This window comes from Mesocricetus auratus, unplaced genomic scaffold, assembly GCF_017639785.1.
Source record: "Mesocricetus auratus isolate SY011 unplaced genomic scaffold, BCM_Maur_2.0 Super-Scaffold_100037, whole genome shotgun sequence".
Lineage (NCBI taxonomy): Eukaryota > Metazoa > Chordata > Mammalia > Rodentia > Cricetidae > Mesocricetus > Mesocricetus auratus.
In genome coordinates, this window is record NW_024429215.1 from 8,689,455 (window position 1) to 8,715,205 (window position 25,751).

Consider the following 25,751-nt stretch of genomic DNA (forward strand, 5'->3'; position numbering starts at 1 on the left):
CATGTCGTTTTACTGTCCAGGTCTCATATGCATGCATCTACTTGGTTTTGCCAAATTAATGGATTTTATTCCCCAAGAGGAAACAGATTTAGTGACATTGACCATCTTGATGCATCTGACTAGGAAACAAGTCACATGACTAGGGACCACCTAAATGATGCACATGGTTCCAGACTCAAGATAATTTTTTGGTGGGCACTTCTGACACACACACCATCTACTATATCATAGTTGTGCCAAAGGGTTATGAACAACAACGTGGAACAAGAATATAGTTTATATGCATCTGAAATGTGGGATGATGTGTTGGTATACTGTTTTCTCTGGAAGGATTGTGACATTCCTCCCACCTAGAGATAACACAACATTATAAATTTGAGTTCTTCCTCTACTGTCTCAAGAAATTCATAGGAAATAAAGGTAAGGTCTCTAGGAAAGGAGATGAAGGACTATTCTCAGCACCTCATGTCTGCTCTAAAGGATGAGTAAGTGCTAAAATAGGACTCCATCTCAGCTGAGTGTGTCACTGTGCACCTGGAAGCTCAGGACTCAGGAAGCTGAGGCAGGAAATTAAGAGTTCAAGACTAGTCTAGTCTAGAGAGTGACTTGAAGCAAGCTTTGGCTACACAGTAAGACACTTTTTTAAAGACAGTGTTTCCCTATATTTTTTATTGGAGCCTGTCCTGGAACTCGCTCTGTAGACCAGGCTGGTCTCAGACTCACAGAGATCCACCTGCCTCTGCCTCCCGAGTGCTGGGATTAAAGGCATGCGCCACTGATGCCCGGCAGTAACACACTTTTTTAAAGCTAGAAAGAACATGTAAAAGAAGGAAGAGACAGGAAGGGAGGGAAAGAAAGAAGGAGGGAGAGACAGGACCAGGAATTCCACGATAGATGCATTGTTTTGTATTCTTACTTTCAAAAATGCAAAGGTAAGATTAATTTTCTTGATTAGCTGAACAAAACATTAATGTTAGGGTCTGCCTTATTTCTCAACTCTTGGTACAGGTATGACATGACCTTTACATTGTAGTTGTTATCTTGGTGCTTTAAAAAGTGGGTGGGGGGATGTCTCTGACCCTTTCTCCTGCTCTTGGAACCCTTTTCCTATGACTGGGATACCTATGCCAGCCTTGATAAGAAGGTTTGTGCCTAGTCCAAGTTTATCTTGGTACGCCATGCTCAGTTGATATTCCTGGATGCCCTGATCTTCTTTGAAGGGAAATGGAGGAGGAATGGATCTGGGGGAGAAGAGGGTCATAAACTGTGGTCAGGGTACACTGTATGAGACAGTTAAAAAAACCCAGCTCTATGTGGCTAACTTTCCCCTTGTGCTCCCTGTCTCCATGTTTGCTTACCTCTCTTCAGTCTCTCAGCTCTGTCGAAGAGTTTTTTCCATTTGGCCCTTTGAGACAGGCTCAGTACTATATCCCATACCTGCCCTGGATAATGTTTGTTCAATAGCATTGCCAGGCCTCTTCTTGAAGCTGTTGCAATCTTAGTCCGGGGGATAGGCTTGGGTTTAAATCCCAGAACTTTTCTGAGACTATCTTTGAATTCCATGAAGTCTTCATCACTGAGCTTCAGCAGGCAAAGAGTCAAGTTATAACCGTGTGTTTCTTCCATCTTGGACGATGAGGCTGGACTTGAGAGGTTAATAAACCTTCAAAACAAAGAAATAAGTGAAACCTGATTAAGAATGACATGAGAAGTCTCAGATTAAAAAGGCTTAAAACTGGAGGGTGGAAAAATGGCTAAGAGGCTAAGAACATTGTCTTATCTTCCAAAGGTACTGAGTTCAATTCCCAGTAGCTACTTGGTGTCTCACGACCATCTATTATGAGATCTGGTGGTCTCTTCTCTCCTTCAGGCAAACTCATAAGCAGAGCACTGTATACATAATAAACAAAAAATGAATAAATTCTGTTTAAAAAGGTTCATAACTATTGATATCATATATTCCTTCAGATGTAGGTGACTCATGCTTCACAATTTCCCAATAGTGCATTTGAATTTAATGATAACCCCTTAAAGTATGTAAAGCAGCCAAGTTTACCATTAGAACTAAAGAAGGAGTGTTGGCACTGCCATTGTGCCTACTACCATATACTACTAGGGACATGTCTTAGAACCAATTATAAACCGGAGTCCTTATGAGAATCTCTCTACACATTATAGCACACTGAAACCAGATATTTTTAAACAATACCTTGTCTAGCTCAAATAAGTGAAAATAAATCCCCCCATCACACCCACCACAGACACGGTGTTTTCTCTGTGCAAGTGTTCTGGCTGTCCTGGAACTGGCTTTGTAGGCCAGCTTGGCCTCAAACCCACAGAGGTCTACCTGACTCTACCTCCAGAGTGCTGGGATTAAAGGCAAGCTCCATGATGCTTGGCTCCAAAAGTTTTTAATTAAAAAGATTTTTTATGTGTTTTGCCTGCATTTATGCTTATGCAACAAGTGCATGCATGCAGTACCCATGGAGGTCAGAAGAGGGCATCAGATCCTATATGATTGGATTTCCAGTTGGCTGTGAGCCCTCAGGGGGTGCTAGGAATTGATCCTCTGAAGAGCAGCCAGTGCTCTCCATTGTGGAACCTTCTCTCCAGCCCTTTAAAGATTGTCTGGAAGTAAAAGAAACAAAGATTCTTTGGTGCATTAAAATGTTCATGGAACACTGAAAGATAGCTCCCATCAGTTACTGTATATAAAAACTGTTGACTCCCCAAGGAGGGCATTACTCCCTCTGAGGAGTAGATGGTGGTTAGGTAGTGGGAGAAGTGAAGAGGTCAGTAGAAGGGGAGCAAGTGGGGAGGGGGGGACTGGGTTTGTTTTTTTTAATGAAAAGTTTTTAAATTAAAAATTTACATTAATTAAAATTAAAATGCAACCCATTCTTTCTAAATGCTTCGTAACTATATGGATTAGTGGATACTCTTTTATCAGGTCCTGACTTTCAAAAATTAATGTAGTTTTTACAGCCAAGAAAAATGTCATTCAATCATCAGCTGCCAAAGCTCACATTAAAGTTGAACATTGTATATTATGCTTTGCATCCAAAGAGGCTGGGCATCAATCTACATACAAAATCTTTCATGAAAGTGCTAAATATAAATTGACAATTCAGAGCAAAATTATGTGCAAATAATTTATAATAAAAATATTAACCTAGACTCAAATACCATGTGGTATCTTCCTTTCCAGTACAAGGGGGGCTTAGTAAGATATGAGAATTCTAGAGTATGTAATATGGATTTGAGCCCCAGCCATTTGGAGAAGGAGGGAATAGAAGCAAGAGACAGGGAGGTATGAGAAGGGGGAGAGGAAGAGGAAGAGGAAGAGGAAGAAATAATTAAAATCTTAATATTAACTGCACTCACCATCTAGTACTGGACTAGCAGATTATGTTCAGATGTAATAACAAGAGCCTTGAAAGGGTTCACTTGGAACTCAGAAATGGTTAGAACACCTCCTAGTTAACACACGGCTGTGAGGATCACATGTAAAATGGATTTTGTTAATTGAATTTAAAACAAATCCAGTGCAGCCACAACCAGACCAAGACAGACATTGAAATCATATTTCCCTCTCTCCATGGCAGGTCTGTCCATATTTAATTGCATGATTCAGACCATTAACACTTCTGTCTCCATTATCTTTTTTATCTTATAAAACTTTCATTCTATCCATTAAAAAAGAAGCCTACATTGTCTACTAATCATTAGTCACATAATCTATAAGGAGGACTTTATTTCTATTCTAATGTTTGTTTTATTTGAGGAATTTCCATTTATTTGTTTATTTATTTGCAACAGGGTTTCACTTTGTAGGCCTGGCTGGTCTAGTGCTTGCTGTACGAACCAGGTTGACCTGAAACTGATACTTGCCTGCTTAACTTCCAATCTCTGCTGAGATTAAAGCTGTGTGAAATCACACCCAGTCATTTCATTCTTTAAAACTGGTACATACTTTTGCTTGTAATAATGAGTTTCAGGGTGAATATTTTCATGTTAGCATATATTGTACTTTAAACTGTTCCACATTGCTCTATATTCTTTTTATCCTAGTGTCTCTCTACTGTTAGGCACCCATATTACCCAAGGCATTTTGCTTCTACTTTTACATCATATTTATAGATTATGGCATAAATATATTACCTATTTACAATGTAAATATACCACATCCATAAAATATACATCGGTAAAAATATGATTTTACATATCTATAAAGAAAGCCATGGTCCACAAGTTAGAGAAAGCATGCCCTATTTTCTTTCTTGGTCTCAATTCCCACTTGCATCCATTTTCCGGCAAACGATACAGTTTCAATCATTTTTGTTGCTGGATTAAATTAGACTGTATTAGAGAGGATTTTCTATTTTAATTGATACATGGAAATCATACTCATCAATAGGCAACTTTGCAAATATTCAATTCATTTGTATTCTGGGTAATGTTCAAATCACAGAAACACACATCTGCTTTTAGCACAAACATCAAAAATCTTTCCAATGCTTTGAAACACATGCTACTTATTGCTGTCTATAGTCACACAACTGCAGGCTAGAACTGCAGACCAATTTAGAAGTTTAATTTTATTCTAAGTTTTCTTTAAATAAAACACTCTGGCATAGCAACGCAAATGACATATCAAGTTAAGACTATAATAAGAGTGACTTAATGTATTTCTTATTGTTTTTACTTTTTTCGAAGTTTTATTTTGGTTCCATTGGCGCCTTGCCTGCATGATGTCTGTGTGAGAGTGTCAGATCCCCTGGAACTGGTGTAACAGGCATCGGTGAGCTGCCTTATGGGTGTTGGGAAATGAATTCAAATCCTTGGAAGAACAGCCTTGCTGTGTGGGTATGAATGGTTTGACCACATACATGTCTATACAACTGTGTCTGTGCCTGGTATTCTCAGAGGGCACTGAAACTGGAGTTACAGATGGTTTTGTGTCACCTTGTGGGTGTTGGGAACAAAGCCCAGGCCCTCTGAAAGAGCAGCAAGTGCTCTTAACTGCTGAGCCTTGTCTCCAGACCCAGCAGGGAAACCTTGCCCTTAGGATATTATAGGTGAGGACCATCAGGAAGGAAAACATGCTGTCATTGTTTGTATGTTTGTATGTTTGTTTGAATTATTTCACTCAATCTTATAATTCTATATCTATCAAATTTCAAACCAATTTTATGATTTCTTGTTCCATTATACTGAAATATTGCATTATTTATGTATACCATGTTTTCATTATTAGAACTAATTTTCCTTGTGACCAAATCCCTAGTGCACAAAGGGACTTTGGGAGCCCATTCCCATGGAGGGATACTCTCTTAGCCTAGATATACAGGGAAGGGCCTATGCCCTGCCCCAAATGACTTGATAGATTATGATGATCCCTCATGGAAGGCCTCATCCTCCCTGGGGAGTGGATGGGAGATAGGATGGGGGGATTGGTAGGGGCCATGGGATGAAGGGAGGGAGAATTGGAATTGATATGTAAAATATGATAGTTTCTAATTTAAATAAAAATTATAAATAAAAAATAAAAATGGGAAGTGAGTGTGGGCTGATCTTCTTGGGCCTGCTCCGACATAAAGGACCATCCTGGGACCACTCTGAGTCTGACCACACCTCAGTCTTGGTGCCCCTCCACCCCTGGCCCTCTGTCTGAGGTGAGTGTGGGCTCTTCTGGGGTCCCCAACTCCCTATATCACCTGCTTGCATCTACCTGGGTCTGCCCCTTTCCTAGAGTGTCTCAGACATACCTGTATCCATCCTGAGACTCATCGGAGTATTGGACCTGCTGGAACCCACATAAGAGATCCCTAGACAATACCCACCAGGAGAGGAAGAGACCCTACAGCTCCCATTGGAAGAAGGGATGGGAAGACTACAATATAAAAACAGTCAACAACAGAAAAACCAATATAACCACACCAGAATCTAGGGACTCTACACCAGCAAGACCTGAACATCCCAACACAACCTCATGAAAATGATAGAGGCCCTTAGAGAAGTTATGAGAAAATCCCTTAAAGAAATAGAAGAAAAAATAAAATATTGCAAGAAATGAAGAAATTTCTTAAAGAAAGCCAAGAAAAAGCAAACATATGCAGGAAACAATTCAAACAGTTCAAGACCTGAAAACTGAAATATAGAAAATAAAGAAAACACAAACCGAGGGAAGGCTTCAAATAGAAAAGCTGGGTAAACAATCAGGAACTACAGATGCAAGCATAAACAGAATACAAGAGATGGAAGAGAGAATCTCAGGCGCTGAAGATAAATTAAAGGAAATAGATTCATCAACCAAAGAAAATCTTAAATACAACAAATCCTTAACCCAAAATATCCAGGAAATATGAGATACCGTGAAAAGATCAAACCTAAGAATAACAGGTAAGGACGAAGAATCGCAGCTCTATGGTGCAGAAACATATTCAACAAAATCACAGAAGAAAACTTTTCCAATGTGAAGGACATACTTATGAAGGTACAAGAAGCTTACCAAACACCAAATAGACTGGACCAAAAAAAATTCCATTGCCACATAATCAAAACACAAATCATATAGAATAAAGAAAGAAATTAAGAGCAGCAAAGAAAAAAGGCCAAGTAACATATAAAGGCAAGGCTATCAGAATTACACCTGACTTCTCCATGGAAACTCTGAAAGCCAGAAGGTCCTGGATAGATGTCCTATCAACACTAAGAGACCAGATTCCAGTCTAGACTAATATACACAGCAAAACTCTCAGTCACTGTAGATGGAGACACCAAGATATTCCATGATAAAACCAGAGTTACACAATACATATTCACCAATCCAGCCCTCCAGAAAGTTCTAAAAGGAAAACCCCAACCAAAGGAAATTACACTCACAAAAACATAGGCAATATATAATCTCACTTTATCAAAAGCCAGAAATAGGGGGAAAAGTCACATACAATCACACCACCAAAAATGAATCCAAAACAAACAAGAATCAACAATCAATGGTCATTAATATCCCTCAGTATCAATGGTCTTAACTCACCCATAAAAAGACACAGGCTAACAGAATGGATATGAAGACAGAATCCATCTTTTCTGCTGGAAACAAGAAACACATCTCACTTTCAAAGACAGGCGTTACCTCAGAGCTAAGGGTTGGGAAATGATTTTCCAATAAAATGGACCTAAGAAGCAAATGGGTGTGTCTGTCCTAATATCTAACAAATTAGACATCAAACTAAAACTAACCAAAAGAGATGAAGAAGGGCATTCCATATTCATCACAGGAAAAAATCTATCAGGATGAAGTCTCAGTTCTGAACATGTATGCACCAAATACAAAGGCACCCACATTCATAAAAGAAACACTACTAAAACTCAAATCACACATTAAACTCAACACACTTATAGTGGGAGACTTCACTTGACACTCAACATTGGAGAGGACTACTAGACAGAAACATAGCAAAGAAACAAAGGAACTAACAGAAGTTATAGCCCAATAGGATTTAACATACATCAATAGAACATTTCATCCAAACACAAAAGAATATACCTTCTTCTCAGTGCCACATGGAACCTTCTCTAAAATTGACCACATACTTGGCAATAAAGCAAACTTCAACAGATTATAACTATTGAAACGAACCCCTGCATCTTATCAGACCACCATGACCTAAAATTAGAATTAAATGACAACACAAATTGCAGAAACTACACAAACTTATGGAAATTGAAAATGCCCAATTGTATCACTCTTGGGTAAAGGAAGAAATAAAGAAACAAATCAAAGACTTCCTGGAATTCAATGAAAATGAAGGCACAACATACCCATGCCTGTGGGACACTCTGAAAGCAGTTTTAAGAGGAAAGTTCATAGCACTAAGTGACCACATGAAGAAACTGGAGAGTAGTCATACTGGAGAATTAACAGAACACCTGAAAGTTATAGGACATCCAGAAGCAAACTCACCCAGGAGGAGTAGATGCCCGGAAATAATCACATTGAGAGCTGAAATCAATAAAGTAGAAACAAAGAAAACAATACAAAGAATCAATGAAACAAAGAGTTGGTTCTTTGAAAAAATTCAACAAGATAGACAAACCTTTATCCAAACTCATCAGAAGGCAGACAGAAAACATGCAAATTAACAAAATTAGAAATGAAAAGGTGGACATAGCAAGAGGCACTGGGGAAATCCAGAAAATCATCAGGTCATAATTGAAAACCTGTACTCCTCAAAATTGGAAAATTTAAAGAAAATGGACAATTTTCTGGATAGATATCACCTACCAAAATTAAATCAAGAACATATAAACAATCTAAATAAACCTATAATTCCTAATGAAATAGAAGTAGTCATCAACAGTCTTCCAACCAAAAAAGTCCAGGGCCAGATGCTTTCAGTGCAGAAGTCTACCAGAAATTCAAAAAGAGCTAATTCAATACCCTTCAAATTGTTCCACACAATAGAAGCAGGAGTTTCATTGCCAAACTCTTTTTATGTGGCTACAATTACCTTGATACACAAATCACACAAAGACACAACTAAGATAGGGGACTACAGAACAATCTCCCTCATGAACATTGATGCAAAAATACTTAATAAAATTCTGGCACATTTAATCAAAGAACACATCAGAAAAATCATACACAATGATCAACTAGGCTTCATCCCAGGGATGCAGGGATGGTTCAACATACGAAAACCCATCAATGTAATCCACCATATAAACAATCTGAAAAAGAAAAACCACATGATCATCTCACTAGATGCTGAAAAAGTCTTTGCCAAAATCCAGCACCCCTTCATGATAAAGGTCTTGTAGAGATCAGTGATAACAGGAACCTACCTAAACATAATGAAAACAATATACAGTAAACCGACAGCCAACATCAAACTATATGGAAAGAAACTCAATGCAATTTCTCTAAACTTAGGAACAAGACCAGGCTGTCCCCTCTCTCCATACCTCTTCAATATTGTACTCGAAGTTCTTGCTAGAGCAGTAAGACAACAAAAGGAGATCAAGGGGATACAAATTGGAAAGAAAGAAGTCAAACTTTCACTATTTCAGATGATATGATAGTCTATGTAAATGACCCAAAGAATTCTACCAGGGAACTCCTACAGCTGATAAACACTTTCAGCAAAGTAGCAAGATACAGGTTAAGTCAAAAAACAAAGCCCATATATAGACAATAAATTTGCCGAGAAAGAAACCAGAAAATATCTCCCTTTACAATAACCACAAAAAACATAAAATATCTTGGGATAACTCTAACCCAACAGGTGAAAGACCTGTATGATGCGAACTCTGACTCAGTAAAAAAAGACATTAAAGAAGATACCGGAAATTGGAAAGATCTTCCATGCTCTTGAATAGGTAGAATCAACATAGTGAACATGGCAATCTTACCAAAAGCAATCTACAAATTCAATGCAATCCCTATCAGAATCCCAGCACAATTTTTCACAGATCTTGAAAGGGCAATTCTCAACTTTATACAGAAAAATGAAAGACCCAGGATAGCCAAAATATCCCAGTACAATAAAGGAACTTCTGGAGACATTACCACCCCTGACTTCAAGCTCTACTATAGAGCTATAGTCTGAAAAAACTTGGTATTGGCACAAAAATAGACCAATGGAATCTAATTGAAGACCCTGATATTAACCCACACACCTATGAACACCTGATCTTTGACAAAGAAGCTAAAACTATACAATGAAAAAAGAAAGTATCTTCAACAAATGGTGCTGACACAACTGGACACTGGCCTGTATAAAATTGCAGATAAATCTTTCACAATGCTTAAAACTTAAGTCCAAATGGATCAAAGACCTCAGCATAAATCCAGCCACACTGTACCTCTTAGAAGAGAAAGTGGGAGGTACCCTGGAATTAATTGGTACAGGAGACAGCTTCCTGAACATAACACCAGACACTGAGATCAACAATTAATAAATAGGACTTCCTGAAACTGAGAAGCTTCTGTAAGGTAAAGGATACAGTCAACAAAACAAACAAAAAGGCAGCCCACAGAATGGGAAAATATTCACAAACTCCAATCCGAGAGAGGGCTGATCTCTAAAACTTACAAAGAAGTCAAGAAGCTATTCTTCAAAACACCAAATAACCCAATTAAAAAATGGGGTACAGAACTAAATAGAGAATTCTCAATAGAGGAGTCTAAAATGGCTGATAGACACTTAAGAAAGAGCTCAACATCTTTAGTCATCAGGGAAATGCAAATCAAAACAACTCAGATACCATATCACTCCCATCAGAATTGCTAAAATAAAAAAAACCAATTACAGTTTATGCTGGAGAGGATGGGGAAAAAGGGGAACACTCCTCCACTGCTGGTGAAAATGCCAACTTGTACAGACACTCTGAACATCAGGATGGAGGTTCCTAAGTAAAATGGCAATCAATTTACAACAAGATCCAGCAATTCTACTCTTAGGCATATACCCAATGGTGCACATTCATACAATAAGGGCATTTGTTTAACTATGATCATAGCTGCATTTGTAATAGCTGAACCTGGAAGCAATCTAGATGCCCTTCAGCTGAAGAATGGATAGAGAAAATGTGGTACATTTACCCAATGAAGTAGTACTCGGTGTAAGAAAACAATGGAATCTTGATATTCGCATGAAAATGGATGTCATTGGAAGAAACCATCCTGAGTGAGGTAATCCAGTACCAAAAAGGAAACATGGTATGTACTCACTCATATATGGATTTTACACATGGAGCAGGAGATTGCCATCCTACAATCCCACTGCCAGTGAGTCTGGGAAACAGGGAGGACCCTAAGAGAGATATGCATGGTACCTCGGAGAAGGGGATTGGGTCAGAATCTCCTGCGCAGATTGGGAGCATGAGGGGAGGGGACAGGGAGTGGGGAGACAGCGAGGGAGAGACGACAAAGGGAGCAAAGGACATGGGGGAGCAGGAAGGTTGAGGTGGGGGAAGAATAGAGGAGATCAGGATGAATGATACTGTAATAGAGGGAGCCATTATGGGTTTGAGGAGAGATCTGGCCCTATGGAGGTTTCCAGAGATCTGCCAGTATGACACCAATTGGCAAACTAAGCAATAGTGGAGAGGCTACTTTAAATGCTCTTGCCCGATCATGAGATTGATGTCTACCTTATATGCCATCCTATGCCTACTTTCATCCAGTGCCTGATGGAAGCAGAGGCAGACATCCACAGCTAAATACTGAAGTGAACTCCTGGAACCTAATTGCAGAGAGGGAGAAGTGATGAGCAAAGGGGTCAAGACCTGGCATGTGAAACCCACAGAGACAGATGGACCTGAAAAAGGGTGAGCTCATGTACCACAGACTGAGGGCTGAGAGGCTAGCATGGGACTGATCCAGAACCCCCGAATGTGGGTGTCAGTGAGGAGGCCTTGGCAATTCATGGGACCTCAGGTAGTAGATCAATATTTATCCCTGACATAAGAATGGACATTGGGAGCTCATTCCTCATGGAGGGATGGCCTCTTAGCCTGGACACATGAGAGACAGCCTACCTAGGCCTTGCCCCGGATGATGTGACAGACTTTGGAGATCCCCATGGATAGCCTCACCCTCCCTGGGGGACAGAGGGGGCATGGCGTGGGGGTTTGGGTGGGTTGGTGGGTATGGGGGAGGTGGGGAGGGAGAGGGAGCTGGGATTGACATGTGAAGAAAATTGTTTCTAATTTAAATAAAAAAAGGGAAGGAAAAGAAAAGTGGCCTATAGTGCTAAACAGAATTTTTACAGAAGAATCTAAAATAGCCAAAAAGACACATAAGGAAGTGCTCACCATCCTTAATCATCAGTGGAATGCAAACCAAAATGACTTGAGATAACATGTTAACGCTTGTCGGAATTGCTAAGATCAAAAATACTGAGGACTGCTTATGTCAGAGAGGATGTGGAATCAGTGGAACACCCTGTCACTGCTGGTGGGAGTGCATGCTTGTGCAGCTACTTTGGAAATAAGTATGTTGTTTTCTAAGAAAATTGGTAATCCATCCACCTCAAGACCCAGTGATAGCACTCTTGGGCACATACTCAAAGGATGCTCAATCATACCACAAGGACACTTGCTCCACAATGTTTAGAGCCATATCTTTTCTAATAGCCATAACCTGTTAACAACCAAGATGCACCTCAGCCAAAGACTGGGTAAGGAAAGTGTGGTATATTTATGCAATGGAGTACTATTCAGCTCTGAAAAATGATGACCTCATAAAATTTGCAGGTAACAGGGCAGATTTATAAAACTCATCCTGAGAAACATGACATGTATTCATTCATAAGTGGATATTAGTATTAGATATTATGTAAAGAAAAGGAAAAGCAGACTACGATCCACAGAGCCAGGGAAGCTTGGTAACAAGAAGGATCCTAAAAGGGACAAATGTATTGCACTGGGAAGGGAAGTTTGATGAGATCAGTGGTTAAACTGATGTGTGGTAAGGAAAACAGGAGGGAAGATGAGAACATGGGAGGGTGGGTTGTTAGAAGGGGGATGGATGTACTGGAAGAGCAATGATAGATACATCTTAGCAGAGACAGATATTATGGGCTTAGAGAGAAACCTGGTGCTGGCCTAATTCTCAAGAGTCCACAAAGGATGATCCCAGATAAGACTCCTAGCAATAGGAAAGAGGATATGTGAACTGGCATACCCCTGTAAGCAGATTGGTGAATACCCCAACTATCATCGTAGAGTCTTTGGACAGTAATTGATGGAACCAGACACGAGACTGACAACCAAGCAGCAGGCCAAGCTCTGGGAATCCAGTTCAAGTGAGGGAGGACGGACTATATGAGCAAGGGAGGATCATGATGGAGAAATCTACAGAGACAGCTGAACCATCCCCGTGGAAACTCAAAAACTCTAAAACAGCTAGGAAGACTCCAGGGGACGCAACTAGACCCTCCTTATGCCAAAGATAGTTGTGAAGCTTGAAATATCAGAGGGACCCCTGGCAGTATGACCACAATAAAAATGTGGTATATGACATAGGTTATTGAAGCCCATTCCTTATGGTTCAATGCCATGCTCGGCCTTAATGTATGGGGGAAGCACTTGACCCTGTATCAACCTATTGTGCAGAATTTGTTGAGTCTTTAAGGGAACCCTTATCCTTGAGGATGAGTGGACTCGGGGTGGGCTGGGAAGGAGGGGGCAGGGTTTGGAAGAGGGGTGAGAGAATGAGTTGGGGGAGAACTGTGTTTAGAATATAAAATTACATCTAAACATGAATTAAAACAAAAAGGAAACACTGTCTTTATTTCACAATTACATCATATACAATCTATTCCCATGTAACAACTTGCACACATGCTCAAAGATGTACACCTGAATAAATGAATATTCTACAATTTCAAATATTTTAAAATATCCAATCTTAAATACCCCAAACTATGAGAATAGTCAAATAGCGATTGACTGAATTTGTGCAATTAAATAGACCAGAAATTAAAAGTTTACTAGCACCCAAATGGGAATATTTCCTGGTAAAGAAAAAGTCTTCACAGTCTTTACAGTGACCACAGGATACTCCTCAATGTACTAGACCATCAACTTTATGAATAACACAATCTCTGGTAGTAGAGCTAATACTCTACAAGTTCAATTGTTTAGTAAAATTTTTCATTGCATACCAATATTCACAAAAGCTGAGGGCTTGGAGAGGCTGTACCCATCAGAGAGCCAGTTAGTCAGCACATTATATCCCATCACAAGGGTAATGTTTGTCCTCCACAAAGAAGGAAAGGTGGGTATGTGCCAAAGTATACCAGACCTATAGAGAGGATGGTAAGTGAAAATCTCCTCCACTCCTCCACTGCTAGTGGAGTGTCAACTCATACAGCCACTTTGGAAATCAGTATGGAGATTCCTCAGGAAAATGGGAATAAACCTGCCACAAGACCCAGCAATTCCACTCTTAGGCAAATATCCAAAAGATGCAAATTCATACAACAAGGCTTCTGCTCCACTATGCACATAGCAGCATTATTTGTAATAGCCAGAACCTGGAAGCAACCTAGATGCCTCTCAACTGAAGAGTGGATAGAGAAAATGTAGTACATTTACACAATGGAGTATTACTCAGCAGATAAAAACAATGGAATCCTGAGATTTGCAGGCAAATGGATGACTCTAGAAGAAACCATCCTGAGTGAGGTAACCCAGTCACAAAAAGATAAACATGGTATGTACTCACTCAAATGGATTTTAGACATGGATCATGATAGTGCCAGTCTGCACTTCCACTTACAGAGAGTCTGGGAAACAGGAAAGAACCTAAGAGATATGCGTAGTACCCCATAGAAGAGGAATGAAGCAGGATCTTCTGAACAGATTGGGAACACGGTGAGGGGTGGGGGGGAGTGGGAGCTGGGAAGAAGAGAGGGGGAGAAGAGGAAGAGAGAGTAGGTCATGGGGGAACAGGAAGGTTGAGTGGGGGGTAGGATAGGGGGAAGAGGGAATCATAGGTTAGAAGACAGATATGGCACCACTGAGACCTCTAGTGATCTAAAGGGATGACACCAACTGGCAAGCTAAGCAATAGTGGAGAGACCGCCTTAAATGCCCATTCCTGATAATGAACTTGATGTCTATAACCATCCTAGAACCTCCATCCAGTGACTGAGTCACAACCCCTGAGTGTGAGAGTCAGTGAGGAGGCCTGGGCAACCTATAGGGCCCTGGGCAGTGGATCAGTGTTTATCCCTGGCATACAAACAGACATTGTGTGCCCATAACACAAAGAGGGATGCTCTCTCAGCCTGGAGTCTTAGGGGAGTGCCTGGACCCTACCCTGAGTGAAATGACAGACTCTAGATATCCCCTATGTGGAAGGAAGTGGCGATATGGTGGGAGGCTGGGGGGAATGGTGGGCAGGGTGCGGGAGGAGGGGAGGGAGAGGGAACTGGGTTTGACATGTAAAACAAGCTATTTAAAATAAAAAATAAAAGAAAATCTCCTATTTGTAAGTTATTATATTGTTCTCATTGGAGTTACTCAAATTCAAATCTTATGCCTGGAAGGTAGAATTTAGGGATTGGAGGAAGAGAAGGAGAAAGGCAAGGTAGTTTCTAAGTAGAATATTGACCACTTTCTGGAAATACATGGTAGTGGTGGGTAGCCAAAAAAGGAAGTATATTAAAACCAGTGAAAAATGGCTCCACATTCATAACAGTGGTTAAGGTAATGGGTGCCTTGCCGTTGTACTTTACAACAAGCTTTTCAAACGCTCCCATGCCCAAGAGCTCTCTCAAATCACCTTTTCCTATTAGGCTTGAAATCTTGCCCTAAGTTTGAGAATCTCCCACAGATGCCTCAAATACCTGAGGCTCAATCAGCTTTACCCTCATGCTGCATGCTACAACCCCAATGGAGGCTCTTGGAACTACAGAGTTCCCTCATGCTGTCTTTAGAGTCACACAAGACTTGTCATTGATTCCATCACACTGAAATCAAGCTCTAGCTCATTATCCTTCAAGCCACGGACCTCAGTGGTCCTGCCACGACCTCAGTGGTCCTGCCACCACTGCCTCAATGCTCATTGAGCGCAACACCTGGCTCACTCCACCTGTTATCACTACCTTGGGGCCAAGAGAAAGAAAGGTTGAGGATGAAATGAAATTCCTATCAGTGAACATGAAGCTAGGATTTCCAAGACCTTCTGAACTACAAAAATTAAAGCCAACCAGCCAAGCCATCACAGGAATCGTGTTTCGTACTTAACTCACTTTCTGCCTGTGCAGTTGCATTGCTTTCATTCCTCTGCTAGGTTTCCTTCATGGCACAATCAGAACCTGTTTAGCTACTAAGTCTGAGAAACAGACCTTTGAGTTTCATGGTCTCTTCTCCCACCCTCAATTCAACAGTATCCACAGCTTCCAGATCTCTATGCCTTCAGTTAGTTTCTTTTCCAGTCATGGTCTCACGGAACCCAGACAGATCTCAGACTCACCATGCAGGATCTGAGGATAGCCCTAGACTTCTGGTCTCACAGTGTCCACCTCCCAAGTGCTAGGATTGCAGTATTGCCAGCTTGATGCAATGTTGACGAAGGAAGCCCAGACTTCACGCCTTCAAGGCAAGCACCTACAAAGCTTCATTCTCAGCCATCAATAGTTTAGAAAATATAATCACCTCTGTCTCCTGTCAGATGACTTCTTTTCTTTCCCTCAGAGTTCAAAAACTTAGAAGTTTAACATTTTCCTGAAAGTAATTCGATTTTGTGTTCCGTCTCTTTAAACCTGTTCGTCAGACCTACATTATCATTTTTAATATCCTGAATATTTTCTACCAACCCTTTCTTACTCTCCTGCAATGGATTTTGCATTTCCTGAATCCTTTGTATTAAGATTTCAAAACTATCCTGCGATGACTGTATGTTATTGTGCAATTAACTCTAAGTATTTACATAAACCATGAGACAGATCAAAGTCAATACTGAATGAGGGTCAAAGAAGCTTATTATGAAAACCTTCAGTAAAAGACTGAGTGGAGAAAACAAAGTAAAGAAATTTCACAAGAGGAAATGAGTTCCTTACTCAGTCTGGAAAGTATCCTGTTGGCTGGTACTCACCAAAGACCACCTTGGAAACTCGGAATAAGAAACCATACTAGCCTTTTGATTGGTGGTAGAATCTCTCTCCTTGCATTGGCTGCAGGCTTTGTAAAAAGTTTTCACCTGAGCTATAAGGTTCCAGTTGTAAATCATCACCCTCAGGTGGCCATCTGTAAATGTCCATGATGCTATTAATATGATTACTATTATTATAATATCACGCAGTGTTGTTAGTATAATACTAGAACTTCTCTGGACAACCTTCTGCTCCTCATGAGTGAGACTATTTATAGCCTCCATTCCGAATATAATCTGAATATCTGACTTGCTTTTTTGCTATTCTCCCAGGCAATGCACTTTATGGTTCTGAATTTTTACAGCAAGATCTTAAAACTGCCTGTGGGGAAATGCATGATGTTTCTGAAATGACTGGTTACATTTACAAACGACAGAATCTATCACTGTAGGGTTCTGTCTGCACCCCAAATTCCTCTTGCAGCTCTAGCATCAGATAAAAGCTGATGGTATGAGTAATATACTTTATCATTAAGGCAACACACCACCTAACTGGCCTGTGTGAGAGGTACCATTACTATCCCTGTTTTCCCAAGTATTTGAAGGCATCAGAGAGGAGGCTAGAGTTGAGAAGACTGCTCCTTGGTCAGCACGTATTTTAACTGTTTACCTACATTGTCTTACAGCAGGGGTTTTCAAGCTTCCTAATGTTGAGGCCCTTTAATATTGGTCCTCAGGGTGTAGTGACTGCCCAAGCATAAAAGTATTTTTGTTGCTGTTTCATAAATGTATTTTTTACAGTTATTAATTACAATGTAATTATCTTTCTTTTCCAAGCTCTTAGGTCATTTGGCTCTCAAGGGGGTCAGGACCAATAGGTTAAGAATCCTTGCCCAATGGCAAGGAACCCCTACTTTCCCAAGATACCAAGTTCTAAAAGGACACAAAACTTCAGGAAGCCTATCCACAAATGAAGGCAGTCTGGCTACCTGAGATCTATCTCTGGAACCCTGTTGGTGGAAGGAGAGACGAGACTCTCATAGCTTGTACTGACCTTCACATGTGCAATGTAGCAGATACATGACCCCACCACCAAATAAATCTGCAGTAGGCTGGACATGGTGGCACACACCTTTAGTCTCAGTAGAGAGGCAGAGGCCCGCAGATCTGTCTGAGTCTCAGACAACCTTGGTGTACATATGAAGTTTAGGCCAGCTAGGGCTACAAGGTGAGGCCCTGCCTCAAAATAACTGTAGAAAAAATTAAACTTCTAAGTTTTTGAACTCTGAGTTGGGTGAAAGAAAAGAGGTCATCGTAAAGGAGTCCTGGCTGATTATATATTCTAAACTATTGATGGCTGAGAAAGAAGCTTTGTAGGTGCTTGCCTTGAAGGCGTGAAGTCTGGGCTTCCTTCGTCAACATTGCATCAAGCTGGCAATACTGCAATCCTAGCACTTGGGAAGTGGACACTGTGAGACCAGAAGTCTAGGGCTATCCTGAGATCCTGCATGGTGAGTCTGAGGCCTGTCTGGGTTCCGTGAGACCATGACTGGAAAAGAAACTATCTGAAGGCATAGAGATCTGGAAGCTGTGGATATTGTTGAATTGAGGGTGGAAGAGGGGACCATGAAACTCAAGGGTCTGTTTCTCAGACTTAGCAGCTAAGCAGGTTCTGATTGTGCCATGAAGGAAACCTAGCAGAGGAATGAAAGCAATGCAACTGCACAGGCAGAAAGTGAGTTAAGTACAAAACACGATTCCTGTGATGGCTTGGCTGGTTGGCTTTAATTTTTGTAGTTCAGAAGGTCTTGGAAATCCTAGCTTCATGTTCACTGATAGGAATTTCATTTCATCCTCAACCTTTCTTTCTCTTGGCCCCAAGGTAGTGATAATAAGTGGAGTGAGCCAGGTGTTGCGCTCAATGAGCATTGAGGCAGTGGTGGCAGGACCACTGAGGTCGTGGCATGATCCCTGAGGTCCGTGGCTTGAAGGATAATGAGCTAGAGCTTGATTTCAGTGTGATGGAATCAATGACAACTCTTATGTGACTCTAAAGACAGCATGAGGGGACTCTATAGTTCCAAGAGCCTCCATTGGGGTTGTAGCATGCAGCGTGAGGGTAAAGCTGATTGAACCTCAGGTATTTGAGGCATCTGTGGGAGATTCTCAAACTTAGGGCAAGATTTCAAGCCTAATAGGAAAAGGTGATTTGAGAGAGCTCTTGGGCATGGGAGCGTTTGAAAAGCTTGTTGTAAAGTACAACGGCAAGGCACCCATTACCTTAACCACTGTTATGAATGTGGAGCCATTTTTCACTGGTTTTAATATATTTCCTTTTTTGGCTACCCATCAGTACCATCTGTATCCAGAAAGTGGTCAATATTCTAGTCAGAAACTACCTTGCTTTTCTCCTTCTCTACCTTCAATCCCTACTTTCCAGACATAAGAATTTAATTTGAGTAACTCCAATGAGTGCAATATAATAACTTATACATAGGAGATTTTCAATTACCATCCCCTTCATAGGTCTGGTCATGCACCTCCTTTCCTTTCTTGTGGAGGACAACATTACCCATGTGTTGGGACATTATGTGATAATTAACTGGCTCTCTGGTGGGTATTTAACAACTCCAAGCTCTTTGCTATTGTGAATGTTGGTATGCAATGGAAAGTTTTACTAAACAATTGAGCTTGTACAATATTAACGTTACTGCAAGTGATTGTAATATTCGCAAAGATGATGATCTAGCACACTTATGAGTCTCCTGTGGTCTCTGTCAAGGGTATGAAGACCTTTTCTTTAGCAGAAAAGATTCCTCTTTAGGTCCCAGTAAACTTTTAATTTCTGGTCTATTTAATTACACAAATTCAGTCAACCAATCATTTACAGGCAATATATCTAATATATTGTTACCCTGGATGTGATGAAAGTACCAAATGAGGGCCTGAGCTTCAGGCCCATGGGTGTATGCCATGATTAGGCCTCCCACATGGTGAGTTCTTTTTGTCTGTGAATTAAAGAAATTAAGGTAAGAGTCCCAGGGGAAGTGAAAGTAAATTTATTTTCATTTTAGCTTTTTATATACTTAGAAGGGACCCTATATATGAAGACTGTTGACTATAGAGGGGTATGAGTTTTACTACGGTTTGAGTACCACTGCTATCTGGAGATCTCCCTTTTCTTATATTGGCCCTAAAATATTCATATACCCCTTTTAGCACAGGGATTTCAGTCAGTCATGAGTCAGTTAACTCTTCCCACACATGGTCACAAGCATGAAAAGACTTTCATGCAATAGTTGTCTTTATCTAGAGGTATAGGTATAGAAAGAACTGATTGGTTTGGTGGTGTTAGGGTGGGGCCTAAAACTCTTTGTAATGTAATGGAAAGAAAAATCCATATCATCTGAAGGGAAATGTAACCTTGATATAGGGGAAGAGCTGATAAACAAAGACTATACAAAGAGATTATGAAAACTATATTTACATGCATATGGACACATGAGAAGTACATTTATGTTCCTAATGAGGAATACTACATAATTACAGAAATGCAGCACATTGCATTGCAAGGAGTATTTGATCCTCAGTTAGAGCCCTTACTGCAGTCATACTGGGTAGTAAAGGAGAAGAAAAAACATGTTCTTAAAACAAAGCAATGTCGGACTAGGCATCAGGAGACTTATGCCAGAACAGATTTCAGTATGCTTTCTTCTTCTCTCTCACATCACCTAACAACATCACAGAGGCTCCCAAAACAAATCGTCTTGAGCAGTTTGCTCACAACACCACCCACCCTCTGTTCCCCAGGGAGGGTGAGGCCCTCTATGGGCATCTGCAAAGCCTGTCATATCACCTAGGGAAGGGCCAAGGCCATCCCATATGTGTCCAGGCTGAGAGAGCATCCCTCCATGTGTAATGGGCTCCAAAAGTCCATTTGTATGCCAGGGATAAATACTGATCTAGTACCAGAGGACCCATAGATTGCCCGAGGCCTCCTCACTGACACCAATGCACAGGGGGTCTGGATCAGCCCCATGCTGGCCTCTCAGCCCTTAATCTGGGGTCCATGAACTCCCCCTTGTTCAGGTTAGCTGTCTCTGTGGTTTTACCTGCCAGGTCTTGACCCCTTTGCTCATCACTATTCCCTCTCAGCCACTGGGTTCCAGGAGTTCAGTTCAGTGTTTGGCTGTGGGTGTCTGTCTCTGCTTCCATCATCCACTGGATGAAAGCTTTAGCATAGCATATAAGGTAGTCCTCAGTCTCATTATCCAGGAAGGGCATTTAAGGTAGACTCTCCACTATTGCTTAGATTGCCAGTTGGTATCATACTTGTAGATCTCTGGAAATCTCCCTGGTGCCAGATCTCTCCTCAAATGTATAATGACTCCCTCTATTATGGTATCTCTCATCCTGCTCACCTCTATTCTTCCCCCGACTCAATCTTCCTGCTCCCTCTTGTTCCCCTCTCCCTTCCTCTTCTCCCCTCTCTTTCTCAGAGCTTCCTTTCCCCTCCTTCAATGCTCCCAATCTGCTGAGGAGATCCTGTCCCATTCCCCTTCTCCAGGGTACCATGCACATCTCTCTTAGGGTCCTCCCTGTTTCCCAGACTCTCTGGCAGTGGGATTGTAGGCTGGCAGTCCTCTGCTCCATGTGTAAAATCCATATATGAGTGAGTATATAACATGTTTGTCTTTTTGTGATTGGGTTACTTCACTCAGGGTTGTTTCTTCCAGTTCCATCCATTTGCCTGTGAATTTTAAGATTTCATTTTTTTCTCCATTGCATGAATGTACCACATTTTCTCTATCTACTCATCAGTTGAGGGACATCTAGGTTGCTTCCAGGTTCAGGCTATTACAAATAATTCTGTTATGAACATAGATGAACAGATGTCCCTATTGTATAAATGTGCATCATTTGGGTATATGCCTAAGAGTGGAATTGCTGGATCTTGTGGTAGACTGATTTCCATTTTCCTGAGGAATCACCATACTGATTTCCAAAGTGATTGTAGAAGTTGTCACTCCCATGAGCAGTAGAGGAGTGTTCCCCTTTTCCACATCATCTCCAGCATAAACTGTCACTGGTGTTTTTGATGTTAGCCATTCTGACAGGAGTAAGATGGTATCTCAGAGTCATTTTGATTTGCATTTTGCTGATCGCTAAGGATGTTGAGCACTTTCTTAAGTGTCTATCAGTCATTTCAGACTCCTGTGTTGAGAATTCTCTATTTAGTTCTGTACCACATTTTAAATTGAATTATTTGGTGTTTTGGAGAGTAGCTTCTTGAGTTCTTTGTAAATTTTGGAGATCAGCCCTCTGTCAAATGTGAGATTGGGGATTATCTTTTCACAAATATGTGGGCTGTCATTTTGTCTTGTTGACTGTGTCCTTTGCCTTACAGAAGCTTCTCAGTTTCAGGAGGTCCCATTTATTAATTGGCTATTTCGTGTCTGTGCTACTGGTGTTATGTTCAGGAAGCTGTCTCCTGTACCAATTCACTCAAGGGTACTTCCCACTTTCTCTTCTAAGTGGTTCAGTATGGTTGGATTTATGTCGAGGTCTTTGATTCATTTGAACTTAAGTTTTGAGCATGGTAATAGATATGGATCTATTCACAGTATTCTACATGCCAACATTCATTTATGCCAGCACCATTCATATAAGATACTTTCTTTTTTCCTTTGAGAGTTTTAGCTTCTTTGTCAAAGTTCAGGTTTCATAGGTTTGTGGGTTAATCAGGGTCTTCAATTTGATTCCATTGTTCTACCTGTCTATTTTTGTGCCAATACCAAGCTGTTTTCTTTTTTTTCTTATTTATTTATTTATTTATTTATTTATTTTTATGTTTAAATTTAGATTAGAAACATGGTTGGTTCGCAAATCAGTTCCAGGTCCCTCTCCCTTTCCCTCCCCTCCTTCCATGCCCTCCCCCCAACTCCCCCATTATCCCCTCATTTCCCCAGGGAGGGTAGGGCCTACCCTGGATGAAATGACAGACTATGGGCACCCCCATGGAGGAGAAATGAGGGGATTTTGGGGGGAGGTTGGTGGGAGGGCATGGGAGGAGGGGAGGGAAAGTGAGAGGGACCTGGAATTGACATGTGAAGCAACCTTGTTTCTAATTTAAATTTAAATTTAAAAATAAAAAAGAAAGAAAAAAGAAGCGTCCCAAGTTCAGCCCTAAGCTCTTGACACCTCCCCCTCCACCACCCACACCAGAAAGAGTTGTTACTTCTTCAACTGATACACTCCAAAGCAGAAACTGGCTAAAACATTCTTGGAACTTCAGATTTCCTAACATCAAAGACACAGTACATCTTTAGACGGATAGAGCGTGGTGCATATACAGTTGCTGTCAGACCTGTGTAGCCCAGAGTTTAGAAGTGTTGAAAGATGCCATCTTCCCTTCCTGAGTCTACCACAGAGAACTTCACAGTCTAAAACAACAGTTTTGTGCTTTGAAAAGTGAATTATGCAAGCTCCAGGAAACACTGAAGACCATCTCAGAAAAAAGCCTCTTATTCAAGCTCTTGTCATATGTGTGGTGAGAGCAATAAGCTTACAAAGGTGCCAGCCTGTGCTCCAACAACCCATGGAGAATCCCCAATCGTACTTCTTCCCACGCTGCCACAGCCATCCCCTCCCCCTCCCCCTCCCCCCTCCTCTTCCTCCACCACCACCACCACCTCCAGCACCATTGCTGCTCAGAAAATCTGGTTCTACTAAAGCACTTCAGACTGAACCATTAAAGAAAGATGGACCCATGCATATAACAGTTAAAGATCTACTCACTGTAAAATTTAAAAAGGCACAGAATATTGAAGAAAAGAAGAAGCATATGCCATCACCACCAGAGAAACTGAATCCACTAGTTACTATCTCTGACCTGCAGCGAGTTACTCTGAAACCCAACTCCAGGATGTTAAAAACACGAGTTAAAATGTCCTAATTACTCTGGGTAAAAGCCAACTAGATCTTCGGAAGCTGCTGAGAAACGTCAGTGTAGACACGAGCCCAGGTGGGACCCCTCTCACCAATAAAGAAAATATGGAAACAGGAACTGGACTGACTGCAGTCATGACCCAGGCCTTTAGGAGAAAGTTTCAGCTGGCTCACCCTCAAAGCCCTACTCAGTCTCCACCACTTCCTACAAGCAGCTTTGATGAACAAAACGGAGGCCAATTTTGCCTGTCTCTGCGAAGGGATCCATACGATGACAGATCAAACCCCTAAATTTTAATGTACTCAAATATGTATAGCTCTACGAATGTAATTCTACTTGAAGAATCAGAGTGAGAGTGTATGGAATCTACACAACTGTGGCATAATAAGAGCATTTAGATATTTTCTGATGGTTGTGATGGTAAGGGAACCAGATGGGAAGATGCAATCTGCAAAGAAATGTTTATCCTGGAATTACCCAATTTCGGGTACAGTGACTGTTCAGATTTAATTCCATAGAGGCTGATGAAATGCTTCAATGGTTAAAGGCACTTGCCACCAAGACTCATGACCCAAGTTCAATGCCCAGGACACAAATGGAGGGAAGAAAGAACTATCTCCCACTGGTTGTCCTCTGACCTCCACATGTGCACTATGATATATTTCCCCCTTCCACACACAAAATAATAAATATGTTAAAAAAAGGCTTGTTTCTAATTTAAATAAGAAAAATTTAAAAATACTAATAGTATAACTAGCTTATATAAATAGAGTTATGACATTAAGAAAATAGTCTGGATACTAGAAAGAATGGCTCATCAGTTAAGAGCACGTGCTTCTTTTGCAGAGACCCAAGTTCAGATCCTAGCATTCACTTTAAGTGGCTTGCAGATCTAGGAAATTCAGTGCCCTCTTCTGGCCTAGCTGGGCACCTGCATTCATATGTACACAGGTACAGAAACACGCAACTAAAAATACAAATTTTTTGTTGTTGTTTTTTAAAAAATTTTTATTACTTTAATTTTAAATAGCTTGCTTCACATGTCATTCCCAGTTCCCTCTCCCTCACCTCCTCCCGCATCCCTCCTCCATCCCCCCTAGCCTCCCACCCTATCGCCACTTCCTTCCACACAGGAGATATCTAGAGTCTGTCATTTCACTCAGGGCAGGGTCCAGGCACTCCCCTAAGAGTTCAGGCTGAGAGATCATCCCTCTTTGTGTTATGGACACACGAAGTCCATTTGTATGCCAGTGATAAATACTGATCTACTGCCCAGGGCCCCATAGGTTGCCCAGGCCTCCTCACTGACTATCACATTCATGGGTTCTGGATCAGTCCCATGCTGGCCTCCCAGCTGTCTGTCTGGGGTTCAAGAGCTTCCCATTGTTCATATTAGCTGTCTCTGCTGGTTTTGCCAGCCCACTGTTTGTCAATTTGCTCATCACTCCACACTTTCTGTCACTGGGTTCCATGGGTTCAGTTCAGTGTTTAATTGTGGGTGTTTGCCTCTGAAAAAAACAAAATTTTAAAAAGAAGGTAAAGAACATAGCCTGGTTCCTGTTTCTCTCAGGCTGATTCATCCATTGCTACAAACTTGATGCATAAAATAAGACTCTCTAGCTGGGCATGGTGACACATGCATTCAATCCCAGCACTTAGAAGGCAGAAGCCCAAAGATCTCTCTGGGAGTTTGAGGCCAATCTGGTCAATATCGCAAGTTCCAGATCAGCCAGAACTATACAGGAGAGATCCTGTCTTAAAATAAAGAATTAATTTAGAGAAAAACAAAACAAAACTCAATGTGACCTGAAAAATTTGAACCAACACTGTGTTTGCTTGAAATTAAGTCTTACATTATAGGCCAGGATGGACATTCTGGGACTACAGGTGTGAGCCACCACATCTGGTTAGAAGGTAATGGCACATTGCTAAAATAACTTAGCAACTTTGGTAGGTTGTTTTTTCTTGCTACTGAGGCAACTTCTTCTTCTTCTTCTTCTTCTTCTTCTTCTTCTTCTTCTTCTTCTTCTTCTTCTTCTTCTTCTTCTTCTTCTTCTTCTTCTCCTCCTCCTCCTCCCTCCTCCTCCTTCTCCTCCTCCTCCTCCTTCTTCTTCTTCTTTTCCTCCTCCTTCTTCCTCATCCTCCTGTTTCTCCTCCTCCTCCCTCCTTCTTCCTTCTTTTTTTTGGGCT

At 41.0% G+C, this 25,751-nt stretch overlaps 1 protein-coding gene and 1 pseudogene across 4 annotated transcripts in view; one reads left to right on the plus strand and one right to left on the minus strand.

Annotated features, from left to right (window-relative positions):
- The window catches only part of Nlrp9 (NLR family pyrin domain containing 9), a 40,171-nt gene extending 23,541 nt beyond the window's left edge, over positions 1-16,630 (minus strand). For all 4 annotated transcript variants that reach the window (XM_040734157.1, XM_040734155.1, XM_040734156.1 and 1 more), the window contains exons 1-2: positions 16,581-16,630; positions 1,359-1,663 (exon numbers count right to left, since the gene is read on the minus strand). In XM_040734157.1, the coding sequence (XP_040590091.1) occupies positions 1,359-1,626 (268 nt within the window). In that variant the 5' untranslated portion in view covers positions 1,627-1,663; positions 16,581-16,630. The remainder of the gene's footprint in view (positions 1-1,358; positions 1,664-16,580) is intronic.
- A 2,088-nt stretch (positions 16,631-18,718) lies between these two features.
- On the plus strand, positions 18,719-23,851 carry LOC121135319 (annotated as a pseudogene).
- Positions 23,852-25,751: the final 1,900 nt, after the last annotated feature.